Here is a 20,244-nt window from a genome sequence, read left to right as displayed (position 1 = left end):
TTGGCCATATAGTTTTTCAAGAAGGACCATCCTCCACCATAGTCACAAACCTTTCCGTTTCACCTCTGAACCCGTTCTCCTCTGTCCTCCATGCAAAAAGACAAATAAACATTGACTGACTTGCTCCCTGAGTGCCCCCCTCACCGCCCGCCATAGCAGCCCCTCTATCAGAGAGCCCCTCCACTCAGGTTTCACCTCTCTGTTCTTCCTGCTGCTCCCAGTCACAGTGACACACACACACGCTCTTACACTCAAACAGTCCAATATTGAACGTGTGGGTGGGAGAAAATATGTAGGCCTACATGTTTGTCTAGGTACTTCAGGTTTGGGGTCAATCCCATGTCAAGAGCTGAAAACACCCTAATTGCACTTTCCAGTTCTTTAAATGAAATTCGAATGAATCTCCTACTGAATTACCTGAATCTAAATGCAACTGACCCTAACCCAGATGTAAATGTAAAATACATACGTGTGTGTGTGTTGAACTTGATCTTGCCTCATCATGTGTCAAGGTTCCTGTTTGTATCCAACAATCTCTATACTGAGAGAGAAAGGAGGAGGAGGGTCAACAGATCAAATCAAATCAAACTTTATTGGTCCCTTGTGCCGAATACAACAGATGTAGGCCATACAGTGAAATGCTTACTTACAAGCCCTTAACCAACTATGCAGTTTAAGAAAATACTTACCAAATAAATTAAAGTAAAACATTATAAAAAGTAAACAGAATAAAATAACAATGACGAGGCTATATACAGGGGGTACTGAGTCAATGTGAGGGGGTACAGGTTAGTCGAGGTAATTTGTACATGTAGGTAGGGGTAAAGTGACTATGCTTAGATAATAAACAGTGAGTAGCAGCAGTGTAAAAACAAATGAGGGGGTCAATGTAAATAGTCCAGGTGGCCATTTGATTAATTGTTCAGCAGTCTTATGACTTGGGGATAGAAGATGTTAAGGAGCCTTTATGTCCTAGACTTGGCACTCCGGTACCGCTCGCCGTGCAGCATCCACATACTTTTGGTCATGTAGTGTATGTAGAAAAATAGACAGATTTCTTCTCCATCACTCCCTCCTCTCCCTCTATCTTACAGAAAAATAAAGAGAATACAGAGGAGAATCAGAAATGCAGAAAGCATTTACCATCTCTCTCCCGCTCTCCCCTTCGCTCGCGCCATCCCTCTCAGGGCACTCAGTTTTGGGTAGCAGGATTAGGGCTGTCAGCAGGGCGACAGCTGCGTACATCTGGAGCCATAGGCCCCTTACAGCTCAATCCTCACATCGTTACATACAGCTAGCTACAGCTACCCCACTGTCTGCCCTGCTTTACTCTGCCGTGCTACACATCACCTCTTTACTGACAAACACACACCTTTACCCTGCTCTATCTTACATCCCCCATCTACTGTCTAGCCCTTCCCTGGGGGGAGGATTTATGTGTGACACATGCTGTTTTTGATGATGACATACAGATAGCTAGCTCTGGTTACATGACTGTATAATATGGTGGTGGCTTGTGTGTGTGTGTGTGTGTGTGTGTGTGTGTGTGTGTGTGTGTGTGTGTGTGTGTGTGTGTGTGTGTGTGTGTGTGTGTGTGTGTGCGCGCTGTGGGCTCACTGTGAGAGATAGCCACCTGGTCTGACATAATCCCTCTCTAGAAGATCTTAGCAGTGATCAAGGCTTCACTCCTACATGTTACCAGGGACGACCAGAGAACGTCTGCCAAAGCTAGCCTATTCTTTCTCTCTGAATAAATACTCAACAGTCCAAAAACAGTCTCTTTGGTTTCACTCTCCTTCTTTTGTGGAATACACTATTGTGTACAATAAAATTTCAATTGGCTACCATTATAGAACTGTCCAATCAGTTGCTGACTTATGGGTAAGAATGAATAACTATCTAACAAAATGTTTGTGACTTCCTTAAAGTTTCCATACAAAAATATTGCCCTAGAATCTATCCCACAATCATTTATTATCAAGAATGTTTCAAAAATACTTGGAGATAATTTTTCACAGACCAAATCATAAGGTGTTTGTCAGTAAATCTGTGCTAAAGTGCAACGTTAAGTGTCTGTGTTTTTGAGGATGTCTACATGAGAAAGGGTTTTGTATGTCTGCATGAAAAAGTGTGTGTGTGTGCTCCTATCATCCAGACAGATTTCTCAGCTATCTATCAGACAATGCAGGAACACATTGTAACGATGGTGTAGGAATGTCTAGTACTCTGACTCAAAGCTATGCCTCAAGGATAGGCAGACATCACACAGCAGTGCAGAAAAACAACCAAATTGCTGAATATAGGAATAGCTGAATTCTTACATCAGACACAATTCTACCATGCAGAGAGAAGGCAAGAGACATGTTTTTTTGTTGGTACCCCAACATGTTGAGACTCATGGCATCTAAATGGAATGTTTTTTATTGTATTCATTTTTGTAATGAGAAAATACTGTCTGTATTGGCCAGACAAACATAATACATGTTTATGATACGTACAATTTGAGGACAATACTAAATTCCTTATTCATTTTACATGTTAGTCATTTAGCAGACGCTCTTATTCAGAGCGACTTACAGTAGTGAATGCATACATTTTCGTACTTATTCCAACCTAGGACTACATGTCAGTTTCATGAGCATCACCATTGTAACCATGAACACATTGCAAGTGGACACAGAATACATGATCAATTCGCGCCATCTGGTGAACATCCTTTATAAAACTGTCACACAATCGGAAGACTCCATCTCCCATGATCCCCCAATTTCTACGTCGTATGTATTAGGTCACGATAGTGTACTCGATGAGGTAGCTACAAACATGGCCGCGTTTGGTGCAGCACGGTGCCTCTTTAGGAGCTATTCTCGGGTCAAAAATGTCGATCAAAATACAGGAATACTTGTCAGATGTAGCAAAAGGATGTTGTGCAGTGCACCGTCTGACAGCAGTAAGTCGTTTATTTACAATGTGTGGCCACACTGAGACACTGGAGTTCTACCACTGACCTTGTAGCATGTGCAGCTATTGTTATCTACTGTTAGCTGCCTATGCGAAAACTTTGCTAGCGTTTACTTTTTAGTATTTGAATCACTTGAATGATACTGGTAGCTAGCTGTTATCCTTGAAGCTATTTACACACATGTTGACAAGAACGTACATCTATGCTGAGTTCAAAACTGGGAACTTTGAAATCTCCGACTTCCGAATTCAGCACGTTCACAATAACTGCGAACTCGGAAAAGTTCAGACTGGAAATCGTTAACGGTCATCCAACTAGGAATTCCAAGACGGAACTCGGGCATCTTTCGAGAGACTCGACTTTCCGACCTGAAGATAACTGACGTCATGGTTTGACCGTTTTTTTCAGGTTTTCCGCTAGTCTTGAACGTATCATTAGCGGGGGTGGGGATCATAGAGCAAAACAGAGAACACCCTATAAACTGGTCGTCTCTGTATACACGTCGCAAGACTAACTGGTTGATGCTTTTTATAAAACCCTCTTAGGCCTCACTCCCCCCTATCTGAGATACCTACTGCAGCCCTCATCCTCCACATACAACACCCGTTCTGCCAGTCACATTCTGTTAAAGGTCCCCAAAGCACACACATCCCTGGGTCACTCCTCTATTCAGTTCACTGCAACTAATGACTGGGACGAGCTGCAACAAACACTCAAACTGGACAGTTTTATCTCAATCTCTTCAAAAACTCAATCATGGACACTCTTACTGACAGTTGTGGCTGCTTTGCGCGATGTACTGTTGTCTCTACCTTTGTGCTGTTGTCTGTGCTCCATGATGTTTGTACCATGTTTTATGCTGTTGTCATGTGTTGCTGCCTTGCTATGTTGTCTTGGGTCTCTATGTTGTCTCTCTTGTTGTGATGTGTATGTTGTCCTATATTTATATGAAATGTGTTTTTAAAACCAGCCCCCTACCCCAGAGGAGGCCTTTTGTCTTTTGGTAGCCATCATTGTAAATAAGAATTTGTTCTTAACTGACTTGCCTAGTTAAATTAAATACGTAAAAGCTCTTGTAAGATGCCAGAGCTTCTGACATTTTCTGACTTAGAAATAATTTTTTCCATTCGGAAGCACGTTTTTTTCTGAGTTCCCAGTTGTCTTGACCTTTCGGGCGTGGGAGATTTCCGATATCTAAGTTTGAAGTTGTTTTGAACGTGACAGCAATCAGACTCATTGTATCTGGCTACCACGGCCTGAACAAGCTAACTTTTTGAGTGTAGGAATATAAAAAAAATATGAAAAATGGCTAATTCGAGAGAAGACAACTTCCCGCGTTATGACATCGGCCAGTATTCAAATCTGACTTGATAGACATTTTCGCAATCTAAAAGTCGTATTTCTATTATACTGATCAAAAATATGAACCCAACATGCAACAATTTCAAAGATTTTACTGCGTTATAGTTCGTATGAGGAAAACAGTCAATGTGAATTTATTTATTAGGCCCTAACCTATGGATTTCACATGACTGGGAATACAGATATGCATCTCGTTGGTCAGATACCTTAAAAAAATGGTACTCAGGATCTCGGAATGTTATTTTTGTGCATTCAAATTGCCATTGATAAAATGCAATTGTGTTTCTTGTTTGTAGCGTATGCCTGCCCATACCATAACCCCATCGCCACCATGGGACACTGTTCACAACGTTGACATCAGCAAACCACTCGCCTGCATGACGCCATAGCCGTGGTCTGCGGTGGTGAGACTGGTTGGATGTACTGCCAAATTCTCTAAAATTATTTTGGAGGCGGCTTATGGTAGAGAAATTAACATTACATCCTCTGGCAACAGCTCTGGTGGACTTTCCTGCAGTCAGCTTGCCAATTGCACATTCCCTCAACTTGAGCCATCTGTGGCATTGTGTTTTGACATAATTGCACATTTTAATGGCCTTTTATTGTCCCCAGCACAAGGCACACCTGTGAAATGATCATGCCGTTTAATCAGCTTCTTGATATGCCACACCTGTGAGGTGGATGGATTATCTCGGCAAAGGAGAAAGGCTCGCTAACTTTTTTTGTGGAACATTTCAGGGATCTTTTATTTTAGCTCATGAAACATGAGCGCGCAACACTTTACATGTTGCGTTTTATATTTTTGTTCAGTGTAACTTCCAGTGTAGTGAGAGCGGTTTTATCACAATGCTACGTCATAATTTCCGAATTTCTGCCTGCTTGAACGGCAATAGCTCAGATAAACATGAAATGACCCTGGGAATCGAAAGGAAATTGACAAAAACAATATAACATTCAAAATGGGTGAATCTTTCCCTTTAAGCTAAAATCAAATTTTATTAGTCACATACATATTTAGCAGATGTTATTGCGGGCGTACCGAAATGCTTGTGTTCCTAGCGCCAGCAGTGCAGTAGTATCTAACAATTCACAACAATACACACATCTAAAAGACTAGAATAATACAAAAAAAAATCCTTATATATTAGGACAAGCAATGTCGGAGTGGCATTGACTAGAATACAGTATGTAAACATTACTAAAGGACCTGTGATTCCATGTCTATGTACATAGGGCAGCAGCCTCTAAGGTGCAGAGTTGAGTAACCGGGTGGCAGGCACTAAGTTCAGGGCAGGTTACTGGGTGGAGGCTGGCTATTGATGGCTATTTAAGTCTGATGGCCTTGAGATTGAGACTGAAAAACTGCTTCTGTCCCAGCTTTGATGCACCTGTACTGACCTCGCCTTCTGGATGATAACGGGATGAACAAGCTGTGGCTCGGGTGGTTGTCCTAGATTTGTTTAGGGACTGGCTTCAATATAGATGCTTTTGTAACTCACCCAAAAAAGGCAGGGGTACACTTTTTCCCCCAAAAATCATAATTCCACTTTGCCAGAATTACCTTGAGCATGATCATTAGAGCAAGACTTGAAAGACACCTATCGCCGTAGCTACTTCATCCCTAGGTAAAAAATATCTGTATATTTACGACTTATATTCCTCCTCACTCTCGTCAAGTTTGATTTCTGATCTTTAAATACAGAGTCCGTTTTAAGATTCTTTGGAGAACATGGAACAATCATTCCAGTTGTTGAAGATTAAGTGCAATTATGAAAAATATCTAGAAGGCTTGTATTCAGGAGAAGGTTTGTACTTGGCGCCATTCTTCCTGTTTTGCGTCATCAGTGAGGTCACTTCCTGTGTCAATATGCGCAGTGTGACTAGCTCTGATGCAGGCTGTACCTGCAGATCCGAGACCAGAGCTAGCTTTGTCCATCTCTGAAGTCATTCATTTGTTTCTAGATTCTACAGATGCCCATGTGAAGCCCCAGTTTATGGATGCAGAGGTGCAGGACATCCTAACCAGAATCACAGGCTTGGACCTGGAGAAGGTGTTCAGACCCATCAAACAGGAGCTGAAGCCCCCCAAGTACAAACTCATGACAGACGCACAGCTGGAAGAGGTACACACACAGTAGGGCTGATAGTTTGTCTTCATGCTGAGTAGAGAATGGCTCTACAACATCTACTGCAACATTCTGAACATTTCAGTTGGCAGATTGACACCAGCTGCACAGGGATGTAATCTTGTTTATGTGTCACACTGTGTGTTTGTGTTGTAGGCGACCCAGAGTGCCAGGGAGCAGGCCCAGAGGCTGCTGAAGATGCCTCCAGTGCTGCCGGAGAGGAAGCCCATCAACGATGTCTTGTCTGAGGACAAGATCCTGGAGGGCATGGACACAGCCAGATACGTCTTCACTGACATCACCTTCAACATACCGCACAGGGTAGGAAAGAGAGTGTGTTTGTGTCCACCAACGTCATATTCAACATGCACGGCAAGCAAAGTGTGCGTAATGGTTTGTGTCCAACATAAATGTTGGTTATCATTTACAATGCCTCAAACAATTAGTGCTCTTTTGTCTTCTCACTGTCTAGTTTTGTTCTCTCTTCAATGGTTGTTTCCAGGAGCGGTTCATAGTGATCCGGGAACCCACTGGGACTCTGAGGAAGGCATCGTGGGAGGAGAGGGATAGGATCCTGCAGGTCTACTTTCCTAAAGAGGGCCGCAGGCTCACAGCACCCCCTGTCTTCAAGGAGGAGAACCTGAAGGTGGTGTTTGGCCAGGCTCGTCATGAGGATATGTTGGATCTGTGCCAGGTCCAGTTTGAACCTGACTCCTCAGAATACATCAGGGTAAAATACCACTTCCTTCACACTCCTCAACAGGCTGTCCAGATGTATGGTTCAATTATTATTGCCCATTAGCAGTTAGTAAAACTCTCTCCCTATTGGCTGTGCTCTGTTGTCCAGGTGCATGCAGCCACCTATGAGGATCTAGAGAAGATGGGGAAGTATGATCTGCTACGCTCCACCAGACACTTTGGAGGCCTGGTCTGGTACCTGGTCAATGCCAGGAGGGTGGACGGACTCATGATAGACATGCTGCAGAAAGACCTGTGAGTATCTTGTGTTAGAGCAGGGGTTCCCAACCTTTTTTGGTTACTGTACCACCTACTTTTTTCCCTTCACATTTTCAAACAGACCATTTATATTTTCCAACAGGGCTATACATTTGGGTGAGGTTTTTCTCTCGCCGGAGTAGCCTTGTTTCACTGCCAAATATATAGTGTTCAGTGAAATAACACACAGTCAAATACAGGTAGGTAGCCTAGTCAAATAATTAACACCCAATCACATTAACCGTTACTCTCTCGCGGGAGTTCCGCTAACGGTCTGTATGTAGCCAAACGTTGCTGCTGCTCATTCCGTTTGCTCCAAAATGGGTAAATGGGTAAAAATAGTAAGGTCCGCGTCCATAGAGACACATACCAGCTCTACTGGTAGTACTGCTACAATCAGCAGTACTACACCTGCACCTGTCGACGACACAAGTTGTTCTGCTTCCACAAGCACATCCAATGCTAGCATCAGTAATTCTACATTTGTTTTTGGCCCAGCTAGCATGGACACTGACAGTTGTGAATCTGATATAGCCAAAGAGCTACTCCCCCCTTACCCAGGAAAGCACAGAACAGCAGACAGGGACATTGGACCATCGAAGAGGCGCAAATATGAGAACTACATTGATTTGTGGTTAAATTATTTTGGGAGTAGTGACTTTCCTCAGCCACTGTGTGTTTTATGTGCAAAAGTACTATCTCACAACTTGACAAAACCTTCACTCTTGTGCAGACATTTAGAAACAAAACATGCCAATTTGGAAAATAAGCCAAAGGGAGTTTTTGAGCGAGAATTAAGATGACTTTCGAGTAGTAAGACATGTATAAAAGCAACAGATACCATTAATAAGAAGGGTCTAGAAGCGCCTTATATGGTGAGCTACCAAGTGGCTAGGACAGGCAAGCCCCATACTATTGTGGAGGACTTAATTCTTCCTGCAGCTGCGGCTGGGACAATGCTGGGGCAAAGGCAAAAAGAAAAACTATACAGACAATGCCTTCATTGAACAACACTGTTTCACGACGCATCAGTGACATGGCAGGAGATGTTTTGAAACAGTTACTGCTTTACATACAAGCCAGTGAATTCTATGCGTTACAGCTGGATGAGTCAACAGACGTGGCGGGCCTGGCACTGCTCCTGGTATACATTTACATTTTACATTTTAGTCATTTAGCTGACGCTCTTATCCAGAGCGACTTACAGTAGTGAATGCATACATTACATTTCCTTTTTTTTTTTTGTACTGGCCCCCCATGGGAATCGAACCCACACACCATGCTGGCATTGCAAACACCATGCTCTACCAACTGAGCCACAGGGAAGACAGTTGAAGTCGGAAGTTTACATACACCTAAGCCAAATGCATTCAAACTCAGATTTTCACAATTCTTATAGTAAATCTGACTTTGGTGAGTGCTAAACTTGCTGGGTGTCTAAATAGCTAGCCCTGTGATGCCAGGCTATCTACTTAGAATATTGCAAAATGTGCTTTCACCGAAAAGCTATTTTAAAATCGGACATATCGAGTGCATAGAGGAGTTCTGTATCTATAATTCTTAAAATAATTATGTTTTCTTGTGAACGTTTATCGTGAGTAATTTAGTAAATTCACCGGAAGTGTTCGGTGGCAATGCTAGTCACATGCTAGTCACCTGCTAATGTAAAAAGCTGGTTTTGATATAAATATGAACTTGATTGAACAGACATGCATGTATTGTATAACATAATGTCCTAAGATTGTCATCTGATGAAGATCATCAAAGGTTAGTGCTGCATTTAGCTGTGGTTTGGGTTTTTGTGACATTATATGCTAGCTTGAAAAATGGGTGTCTGATTATTTCTGGCTGGGTACTCTGCTGACATAATCTAATGTTTTGCTTTCGTTGTAAAGCCTTTTTGAAATCGGACAGTGTGGTTAGATTAACGAGAGTCTTGTCTTTAAAATGCTGTAAAATAGTCATATGTTTGAGAAATTGAAGTAATAGCATTTCTAAGGTATTTGAATAACGCGCCACGGGATTCAACTGGCTGTTGAGTAGGTGGGACGCAAACTTCTGACCCATTGGAATTGTGATACAGTGATTTATAAGTGAAATAATCTGTCTGTAAACAATTGTTGGAAAATTACTTGTGTCATTCACAAAGTAGATGTCCTAACCGACTTGCCCAAACTATAGTTTGTTAACAAGAAATTTGTGGAATGGTTGAACAATGAGTTTTAATGACTTCAACCTAAGTGTATGTAAACTTCCCACTTCAACTGTATGTCTGTTACATTTATGCGTGGTCAATTAAGGAAGACATCCTCTTCTGGAAACCAGGACAACTGGATAGCTTTGTGACATCAAATTGACTTTGGTGGTCAAGATGTGTTGGTATCTGTACTGATGGCGTAAAAGCCATGACCGGGAGACAGTGGAGTGGTAATGCGCATGCAAGCAGTTGCTCCCTGCGCCACTTGGGTACACTGCAGCATCCACCGAGAGGCTCTTGCTGCTAAGAGAATGCCTGACCGCTTGAAAGATATTTTGGACACTACAGTGAAAATGGTTAACTTTGTTAAAGCAAGGTCCCAGAACTCTCGTGCGATGATATGGGCAGCGAGCATGTAACGCTTTTACAACATACAGAAGAAGTGTGCTGGTTATCAAGGGGCAAAGTATTGACATGTTTTTTTTAATTGAAAGATTAGCTTAGTTTTCTTTACTGACCATAATTTTAACTTGTCTGACCGCTTGCATGATGACGAGTTTCTCACATGACTGTTCAATCTGGGTGATGTTTTTTCTCACCTGAATGATCTGAATCTAGGATTACAGGGACTCTCCACGACTATATTCAATGTGCTCGACAAAATTGAGGCTATGGTTAAGAAGTTGGAGGTCTTTTCTGTCTGCATAAACAGGGACAACACACAGGTCTTTCCATCATTGTATGATTTTTTTGTGTGCAAATGAAGTCAAGCTTACGGACAATGTCAAATGTGATATAGCGAAGCACCTGAGTGAGTTGGGTGCGCAATTACACAGGTACTTTCCCGAAACGGATGACACAAACAACTGGATTCGTTATCCCTTTCATGCCCTGCCTCCAGTCCACTTACCTATATCTGAACAAGAGGGCCTCTGTGAATTTATAGTGTGTGTGTGTGGCAGGCTTACAATTATGGCAAAAAACAACATTTGAGAGTGCGCTGACTCTGGTGCTAGAGGGGCTACACAGCTGGAGGTTGAATGTTTGAAGGGGTACGGGACTATAAAAAGTTAGGGAACCACTGACCTACTGAATTTAGCTCTGAACCCCTGAAGTACCCCCCTCGTGAATTGTACCAGTTAGCCTATGGTATCATGAATCTTCTCAAGTACCCCCATGGGTCCTAGTACCCACTGTGGATAGGCCAAGTAACCCCAGGGGTCCTAGTACCTCTTGGTTTTTCTCCAACTTTAATAAAACTATGACACCCCATGCCATCTGTTTGACTCCAAATGCCATATGTTATAAGTGTTTTGTAGGCATTGTGACTAGGGCTGTTGCGGTGACTGTATTACCACCACACCGGCCATCACGAGTCATGAAAGCAGTCAAATGAAGGCTTCTCCAAGCTCTGATGCTGCTGATGGTCATTAGTAACCTACGAAACTTGCTTAACTTCTCTAGGGTAGGGGGCAGTATTTTGACGTCCGGATGAAAGGCGTGCCCGTAGTAAACTGCCTGCTACTCAGGCTCAGAAGGTAGGATATGCATATTATTAGTAGATTTGGATAAAACTGTTTGAATGATTTCTGTGAGTATAACAGAACTCATATGGCAGGCAAAAACCTGAGAAAAATCCAACCAGGAAGTGTGGAAATCTGAGGTTTGTAGTTTTTCAAGTGATTGCCTATACAGTATACAATGACTTAGGGTTAATTTTGCACTTCCTAACGCTTCCACTAGATGTCAACAGTCTTTAGAACGTTGTTTCATGCTTCTACTGTGAATGGGGAGAGAACAAGAGCTCCTGGAAGTCAACGACTGAGAAAATGACGTGAGTTCAGTGGCGCGCCCTCACGTGAGAGTTAGCTGTGTTCCTTTTCTTTTTTGAAGACATTGGAATTGTCCGGTTGGAATATTACTGAAGATTTATGATAAAAACATCCTAAAGATTGATGCTATACATCGTTTGACATGTTTCTACGAACGTAAATATAACTTTTTTTGACTTTTCGTCGTGACATTTTGCGCACGCTTCCTGCCTTTGGAGTAGTGGACTAAACGCGCGAACAAAAAGGAGATATTTGGACATAAATGATGGACTGTATCGAACAAAACTGTCATGACGTTTCCCTCTTTGGACACAGCGAGCACCATCCCCCGACCTCTATACTTCTGACACCAGGCTCTGTAAGAGCGGTCGTAAATCCCTTTGAGGAGATTCTCTCCTCATGGCCACAGTATAGAGACAGTGAGTTTTCATAGACCACACCAAGGAATTTCTTCTACCGCACAGAACTTGACAACCAAACTATATTCAGGTTCTGGAGAAGGTATAAAAGATCGGTGAAGAATCCAGCTATGAACTGGTCCGTTTGGTACAATTTTGTGAAACTCATGAGACAATACGGCCACGTTACCATAATCATGTTTATACAATAGCCTCCGCTATGAGACTTACATCTAAATGGTTATATAAAATGAATGAATAAGGATGGAACTGTTTGTGAAATTGTGTAATGTGATTTTGGACTGTTTAATGAAGGAAACTCCAATTCCCTTTGGAGTCTTAACTAAATCAGAGGACCGCCCATGAGCACAGTTATGTTCTGGCGTGATGGGACAGGCCCTTTTCTGCTCTTCCGAAGAAAACATAGGTGGGGGTTTTATATCACCAGACCAAGCTTACCTCAATTACGAGATGGCTAACGGTTGGAGACCAGCTTACCTCGATAACGAGAGGGCCACGGTTTGAGAGGAGACCAAGCTTTCCTCTTGCTGAACTTTTAACCATACCACGCGGTTAAACTCTTAGACTATCGATACCGACAGAATAAGAACAAGTCTTTGATATTAATTACTAGTCTGCAGCTAGGAATTGGGTATCATTGAACGTGAAGACCGACAACCGCCGAAACAGCTATTCTATAACAACATGAATGAATGTTAGTCTGAACTATCCATTCCAAACAACGACAGAGGGCGGACAGACTCTCCAACAGAAACAAACTTTTCACCAGAGATCCCGACGACACACTGAGCGTAAATATATATATATATTGATTGCAATTGTTCCCAAATGAGTGAGCGTTCATGTGCAAAGGATTAGCATTTCAATTGTTATAATTATCAACTTTGTAGTGTGTCCTCAGCTGACCCCCCCCACTCCCCTTTTGTCTAAGAAGCCGCCATGCTGGCTTAGCCCACTAGGGCACATTCCTCTATCATTTCTTTGTAACGATATCTACTGTTTGTTATGCATTTCTGTGAATTACTTAGTTAGTAAATAAATGATTTTAAGACAATTGATGTATGGATGACTCATAGTGAAGACTGGGTTCGTGCAGATAACCAACAATTTACGACGTTTGGAATGAGACTGGCGTGAGGTAAATAATAATTCATTAATTCGAAGACTAATTGATCACATATTAAAATATCTGAAAGTTATATTAGGAAAATTATAACTTTGTAATCTGAATATTTTCCTTGGGGCCCCGACTTCCTAGTTAATTACAGTTACATGATTAATCAGGTTAATCGCGTAATAATAATTACAGTTATTTGATAAATATGTCTTCAGTTTTAATGATGCCAAAGACACGACAAAACTAACATTTATTCTAGAACTGGGATTCCTGGGAGTGCATTCTGATGAAGATCAAAGGTAAGTGAATATTTATAATGTAATTTTTGTCATTTCTGTTCACTACAAAATGGCGGGTATCTGTATGGCTTGTTTTGATATCTGAGCGCTGTACTCAGATTATTGCAAAATTTGCTTTCGCCCTAAAGCTTTTTTGAAATCTGACACAGCAGTTGCATTAAGGAGAAGTGCATGTATAATTCTTTAAATAACTTGAATATTTTATCAACGTTTATGATGAGTATTTCTGTAAATTGATGTGCTCATTCACCGGAAGTTTTGGGAGGCAAAATATTTCTGAACATTACACGGCAATGTAAAATGTTTTTTTTGGATATAAATATGAACTTTATCGAGCAAAACATACATGTATTGTGTAAAATGAAGTCCTATGAGTGCCATCTGATGAAGATCATCAAAGGTTAGTGATTCATTTTAGCTGTATTTCAGTTTTTTTGTGACGCCTCTCCTTGCTTGGAAAATGGCTGTGTGGTTTTTCTTGTTTAGGTGCTGTCCTAACATAATCTAATGTTATGCTTTCGTGCATAAATGTATTTTGTACCCCTACACCAAACGCGATCACGACACGCAGGTTAAAATATCAAAACAGACTGAACCAATTACATTTTTTGGGGAACAGGTTGAAAAGCATTAAACATTTATGACAATTTAGCTAGTTAGCTTGCACTTGCTAGCTAATTTGTCCTATTTATCTAGCTTGCTGTTGCTAGCTAATTTGTCCTGGGATATAAACATTGAGTTATTTTACCTGAAATGCACCTGGTCCTCTACTCCGCCAATTAATGCACACATAAAACTATCAACCGAATCGTTTCTAGTCATCTCTCCTCCTTCCAGGCTTTTTCTTCTCTTGATTTTATATTGCGATTGGAAACTTTCATAAATTAGGTGGATTACCCCCACTGACCTCGTTCGTCTTTCAGTCACCCACATGGGTATAAGCGATGAGGACATGGCACGTGGGTACCTGCTTCTATAAACCAATGAGGAGATGGGAGAGGCAGGACTTGCAGCATAATCTGTGTCACAAATAGAACTGACTTCTATTTTAGCCCTTGGCACGCGCGAGCAGTGTGGGTGCAATAATTGAATAATATAGATTTCTAAATTTATTTTGCAACACTTGCGCACGCGACGCGAGCTGTGTAGTCAGCCTGTTAGGCCTACTCATCTTGTTGGCTGACAAAGTAAATGTGTCCAGTTCTTCCAATATCTTCAATATGCACCTTGGTATTGGATAAGGACGCACAGTTGCGTCTCCGATGTGTCTGTCTTTACTTGTGGCCTGTGAGAAAGACCTGATCACATGATGGACAGCCATGTGAGTGAGATGCGCTTCGGATTGCCCAGCACACTCAGAGTAGGGCACAATGCAGCATTCTGGGCCGCAATAGGCATGTATTTTTTTAGGGTGTGTTACGGCCACAAAGGGGTTGCCGTTGTGAAATTCGAGGCATTATCAAGTGCTTGTCAAATTGTGAATGAGAGACTACTGGAGTGCAGCCTGCACAAAAAAAACAAAGCAGAGCTCATGCCTTTCAAGCAACTTTATTTCAAATCATCATTAGTCTCATCATGCAGTATTAAAAATCAAAACGTATTGCCCAACGTTTGTAGAACTAAAGTTACATTAACTCTAAATTAAGCATATAGGAGTACCTATTTTTGTTAATTCCTTCGTTATGGAGAAAATATTTATAGTTTATTCAGCTTTGTTCAATTGTATATAAGCAAATATTCTGCTAAATTAACTAGTGTAGCCCACAGCCATTTGGCATAGCCACATCAGGACCTAACATTAGTACGAATCAGAGTATGCTATTCTGTTCTTCTGAAATAGACTACATTTTCTTCATATCATCCTTCTTTAGACCTGTCTAAAATAAATAATGTATTTATTGTGAAGGTGTATGCTATATTACAAGGATTTATTCAACTATTTAAAATGGCTTGTAGGCTATGTGTGGAAGCCAGGAGATGCTAAATGTTTGTTAATTAATGGTCAATTACCATGAGACCGACTGACGAAATTTTGTGACCACCTCAGCCCAAATTGTGACTGGTAATGATTTAACACCATAGCTGTCATTGTTAGCCCAGAGTAGCCACTCTAACAGTGGCAGTATTGTTCTCTTTGTTCTAGGTTGCAGGATGCAGTGAGTCTGGTGGGTCTGTTCAACAAGGTCCATCCACACAGTGAGACAGCCCAGGAGGCCTCCAGCCAACAGGCTTCAGGACTGGACCTGCTCAAGGTGGGCCCAATCAGTAGACACTAGTGCATCTCAGGACCTGGTTGATGCACCAGTCACCGTATTGGTAGCCATGATACCCAGTAAACTCTTTGTTTAACCTCTGTCTGTTCCCCACCAGATCTACGCTAAGCGGGAGTCCCAGAGGGCAGGATACGTAGAGCTGGCCCTGCAGGCCTACGAACAGACCTCCGCAGAGAGCTCCGTCTGACCGTCATGCATCACCACACCTAACCACAGGACAGCTGTGTCACGTTACAGCAGAGCTCAGTCTGACTGTCATGCATCACCACACCTAACCACAGGACAGCTGTGTCACGTTACAGCAGAGCTCAGTCTGACTGTCATGCATCACCACACCTAACCACAGGACAGCTGTGTCACGTTACAGCAGAGCTCAGTCTGACCGTCATGCATCACCACACCTAACCACAGGACAGCTGTGTCACGTTACAGCAGAGCTCAGTCTGACCGTCATGCATCACCACACCTAACCACAGGACAGCTGTGTCACGTTACAGCAGAGCTCCGTCTGACCGTCCCATACACCTCACACCAACGGAGCTGTGACATTATCCCCAATCACCTGCCTATCCATGATCAAAACTTTCATCAACTGGGCAATTTCGGTGAGCAAAGAGAATAACTTAGTCCTTGAACTATGGAGCTCATATGAACCACTTGCAAGCCAAGTGTCCATTGACAATACATGGCATCAAAATGTGCACATGACTGGGGTGCTCCAAGCTTCTATCATTTGGTGGAAGGGCACACGATGCAGTGCAGATTTTCACTTCTGCATTTCAACCTTGTCATTTGTCCATAACCTTAATCATACTGTATCTCAACATTGGAACTGAGTAAGCTGTTTAATTATCATGATGTATGTACTTACAAAATAAAAATGTCTTTATTTACAGTCTCATTTATTGAATCTGAATTCTTGGGCCTGATTCAGACAAACACTAACATCTCATTCCCTTTTCTAGACCAGTCACACAGAAGGCACTTTGGATTCACATCTATAACAATGAAGTAGGTCTCTGCTGTTTTTATAGGGAACCTAAGGCACTAGACCATGGCAGAGCAGCATGCTTGCCAAGACAAGTAGAGGTATACTGAACACAAGCTCAACACCTGTGGAGAGGACCTAACTAATGAAAGATAGCTAACCAGGCTTCAGTCTAGGGTTAAGATGTACTGTAGTGTAGAGAACTAATCTATTCCCATCTTCCTATGTGATTGGATAAGGTAAACATTTCAAACCAATGATACCTCTGGTTCACACTACGTTTCATTCTATACTGTGGGTCAATGTGAGAGTGGATGATGAGGTACTAAGTACTGCACAAAGGATTTCCAAACCGGGGTGTATTTATTAGTTGGATTCTGTTGCTAAATGTTTTGCAACGGAAAGAGTTTACTCTAGGAAACAAACAAAACGGGGAGGGACCTACCTGAATTTGTCCAATGGAAACTTGTTTTCCATTTGGAGTAAACAGTTTCCATTGCAAAAACATTTAGCAACAGACCAAATGTTATGCAATGAAATCTGACTAATGAATACACCCCGGGCTCACATTCAGCATTTGTTTTACCAGAAATAGATTTGACACAGTAAATGTGTACCTGTTCAAAAATAAATCTTAATTGTCTTTACCGTTGCCAAACATTTCCTGCGTTTGTTCCTAATGAATGGGACCCTGTCCATCCCATTCTCACCCAAAGCATTCTACAAACCCCTCGCATTGTTTCACAGTTTAAAAGACAAAGACAAACTCCTCCACCTGACTTTCACTGTAAAGGTAACAACCCCCCAACCCCCACAAACACTCCCTTTCACTAGGAGTATGAACAACACTACGTGTTCTTTGGTCACTTTAAGGACATTCCTCCACCAAGACTTTCAGTCTAAGAACTCGTCGTCCAGGTCAACGTCTGTGGTGTCGACGTCCAGATCAAAGATGTCCAGGTCCAGATCCAGATCGTCAAGGCCCTGGAGGGAAAAGTAATGTATATGAGGGATGAGTCAGTGGAAGACTAGGTGTGAGCGAGGGTGAAGTACCTTGCTGGTACACTGTTGTCCCTCAACATTCATACATCATTATTCTATATCAAACATCAAAAGGTGATTTCCAATATGGATTAGCATTCTAAATACTGTGTAAGTCTTGGCAGGATATATCAACTCTGGCCAGGCCAGGTTTACCTCTTCATTCCTTTTATCATTCAGGTCCAGCAGGTCCATGATGCTGCTGCTACTGCTGCAGGGTTGGCTCCACTTCTTTACCTTCTAAGAGGGCAGCTAGAGGGGATGGCTCCACTCCTTTACCTTCTAAAGGGGCAGCTAGAGGGGATGGCTCCACTCCTTTACCTTCTAAAGGGGCAGCTAGAGGGGATGGCTCCTCCACTCCTTTACTCTCTAATGGGGCAGCTAGAGATGATGGCTCCTCCACTCCTTTACCTTCTAAAAGGGCAGCTAGAGGGGATGGCTCCTCCACTCCTTTACCCTCTAATGGGGCAGCTGAGATGATGGCTCCTCCACTCATTTACCTTCTAAAAGGGCAGCTAGAGGGGATGGCTCCTCCACTCCTTTACCTTCTAATAGGGCAGCTAGAGGGGATGGCTCCTCCACTCCTTTACCTTCTAATAGGGCAGCTAGAGGGGATGGCTCCTCCACTCCTTTACCGTCTAAAAGGGCAGCTAGAGGGGATGGCTCCTCCACTCCTTTACCTTCTAATAGGGCAGCTAGAGGGGATGGCTCCTCCACTCCTTTACCCTCTAAAAGGGCAGCTAGAGGGGATGGCTCCACTCCTTTACCTTCTAAGAGGGCAGCTAGAGGGGATGGCTCCTCCACTCCTTTACCTTCTAATAGGGCAGCTAGAGGGGATGGCTCCTCCACTCCTTTACCATCTAAAAGGGCAGCTAGAGGGGCTGGCTCTGGTGGAAGCACCTTGGTAGGGGCTGGTAGGGGCTCTACTGCTGGGGCTGCAGCAGCCTGGTCCTCTACGGTTGGGGTTGGAGCTGGATCTATGGCTTGGGCTAGGTCTATGAGTGGTGCTTGGGCTAGGTCTATGAGTGGTGCTGGGGCTAGGTCTATGACGGGATAAGAGAGGGGTAAGGTCTATGACTGGATGTAAGACAGAGGTAAGGTCTGTGACTGGGGGTAGGACAGGGGTAGGGTTTAAGGCTGGGGCTAGGACTGGGGTTGGGTCTATGGCTGGGCCAGGTTAATTCTCTTCTACAATGACTGGGGCTTCTTCAGCTGGTGCTATGGGTTCTGCTACTGCCTCAGCATTGGGTGCTTCTGCTGCCACTTCAATGGTAACATGTGCTTGTTCAGTTGCTATGGGTTCTGTTACTTCCTCTGTAACCGTGGGTTCCGTTGCTATGGCTTCTAGTACTACTGCGGCAATGGGGGCTTTTACTTCCACCACTGCTTCTATGGTAACAGGTTCTGGTTCTGTTGCTATAGGCACTGGCGCTGCCTCGGCAACTGGTGCTTCTGTTAAAATGGGTTCTGTGACTGACTCGGTAACAGGTGCTTCATCTTTTGCTCTGTGCTTTATTGCTGCAGGTTCTTCCTCAACAGCCTCCTCTGGTGTTGTTATGACTTCTTCCTCTGGGGTGGACTGTGCTACCTCTTGCGCCAAGAGGGGTGTTTCTGTGATGACATCTCCCAATAAGTAATTTTTATGGTGACAGGAACCTCTATCTTCGTGATGGTATCTTCCACTGCTGTTACCTCCTCTGGCTTGGGAGCTTCCACTTCAACAATAATGGGTTTCTCCTCTGCCATCTCAATGGATTCTTCCACTGCAGTCATAGTTGGTTCCACTAATGTCACTGGGATAGATTCCTCTACTGCTGGAATAAACTCCTCCACTGCAGCCGCAACAGGCTCTATCTCTTCCATGACAATGGACTCTTCCACTACTGGAGCAGCAGCCTCCACCACTGCTGCCATTACAGGGGTTTCTACCACTGCTGCCATTACAGGGGGTTCTACCACTGCTGCCATTACAGGGGTTTCTACCACTGCTGCCATTACAGGGGTTTCTACCACTGCTGCCATTACAGGGGTTTCTACCACTGCTGCCATTACCGGGGTTTCTACCACTGCTGCCATTACAGGGGTTTCTACCACTGCTGCCATTACCAGGGTTTCTACCACTGCTGCCATTACAGGGGTTTCTACCACTGCTGCCATTACTGGGGTTTCTACCACTGCTGCCATTACAGGGGTTTCTACCACTGCTGCCATTACCAGGGTTTCTACCACTGCTGCCATTACAGGGGTTTCTACCACTGCTGCCATTACAGGGGTTTCTACCACTGCTGCCATTACAGGGGTTTCTACCACTGCTGCTATTACTGGGGTTTCTACCACTGCTGCCATTACAGGGGTTTCTACCACTGCTGCCATTACCAGGGTTTCTACCACTGCTGCCATTACAGGGGTTTCTACCACTGCTGCCATTACCGGGGTTTCTACCACTGCTGCCATTACAGGGGTTTCTACCACTGCTGCCATTACTGGGGTTTCTACCACTGCTGCCATTACAGGGGTTTCTACCACTGCTGCCATTACAGGGGTTTCTACCACTGCTGCCATTACTGGGGTTTCTACCACTGCTGCCATTACAGGGGTTTCTACCACTGCTGCCATTACAGGGGTTTCTACC

The 20,244-nt window shown here is 43.2% G+C and overlaps 1 protein-coding gene across 2 annotated transcripts; it reads left to right on the top strand.

Annotated features, from left to right (window-relative positions):
* The first annotated feature begins 2,796 nt into the window (after nucleotides 1-2,796).
* On the top strand, nucleotides 2,797-16,484 carry LOC115206536 (28S ribosomal protein S22, mitochondrial). 2 transcript variants are annotated; one of them, XM_029773642.1, is made up of 8 exons: nucleotides 2,797-2,950; nucleotides 6,287-6,447; nucleotides 6,607-6,771; nucleotides 6,953-7,180; nucleotides 7,298-7,443; nucleotides 15,454-15,562; nucleotides 15,681-15,799; nucleotides 15,995-16,484. In XM_029773642.1, exons 1-7 carry the CDS (start codon nucleotides 2,824-2,826, stop codon nucleotides 15,768-15,770), a joined length of 1,026 nt encoding a protein of 341 aa, XP_029629502.1. In that variant the 5' UTR covers nucleotides 2,797-2,823; the 3' UTR covers nucleotides 15,771-15,799; nucleotides 15,995-16,484. The 2 variants fall into 2 exon arrangements, with proteins under 2 accessions (XP_029629502.1, XP_029629501.1); XM_029773641.1 differs by having other exon boundaries at nucleotides 15,681-16,484.
* The last annotated feature ends 3,760 nt before the right edge of the window (nucleotides 16,485-20,244 follow it).

This window comes from Salmo trutta, chromosome 13, assembly GCF_901001165.1.
Source record: "Salmo trutta chromosome 13, fSalTru1.1, whole genome shotgun sequence".
NCBI lineage: Eukaryota > Metazoa > Chordata > Actinopteri > Salmoniformes > Salmonidae > Salmo > Salmo trutta.
This window is presented reverse-complemented; position numbering and strand designations above follow the sequence as displayed.

Excerpts from the sequence above, each read along its gene's own strand:
- LOC115206536 (XM_029773642.1), top strand. The coding sequence starts at position 2,824 with ATGGCCGCGTTTGGTGCAGCACGGTGCCTCTTTAGGAGCTATTCTCGG. Across the intron at positions 6,772-6,952 it reads CCTTCAACATACCGCACAGG|GAGCGGTTCATAGTGATCCG; the intron begins GTAGGAAAGAGA and ends GGTTGTTTCCAG. Across the intron at positions 15,563-15,680 it reads CAGGACTGGACCTGCTCAAG|ATCTACGCTAAGCGGGAGTC; the intron begins GTGGGCCCAATC and ends GTTCCCCACCAG.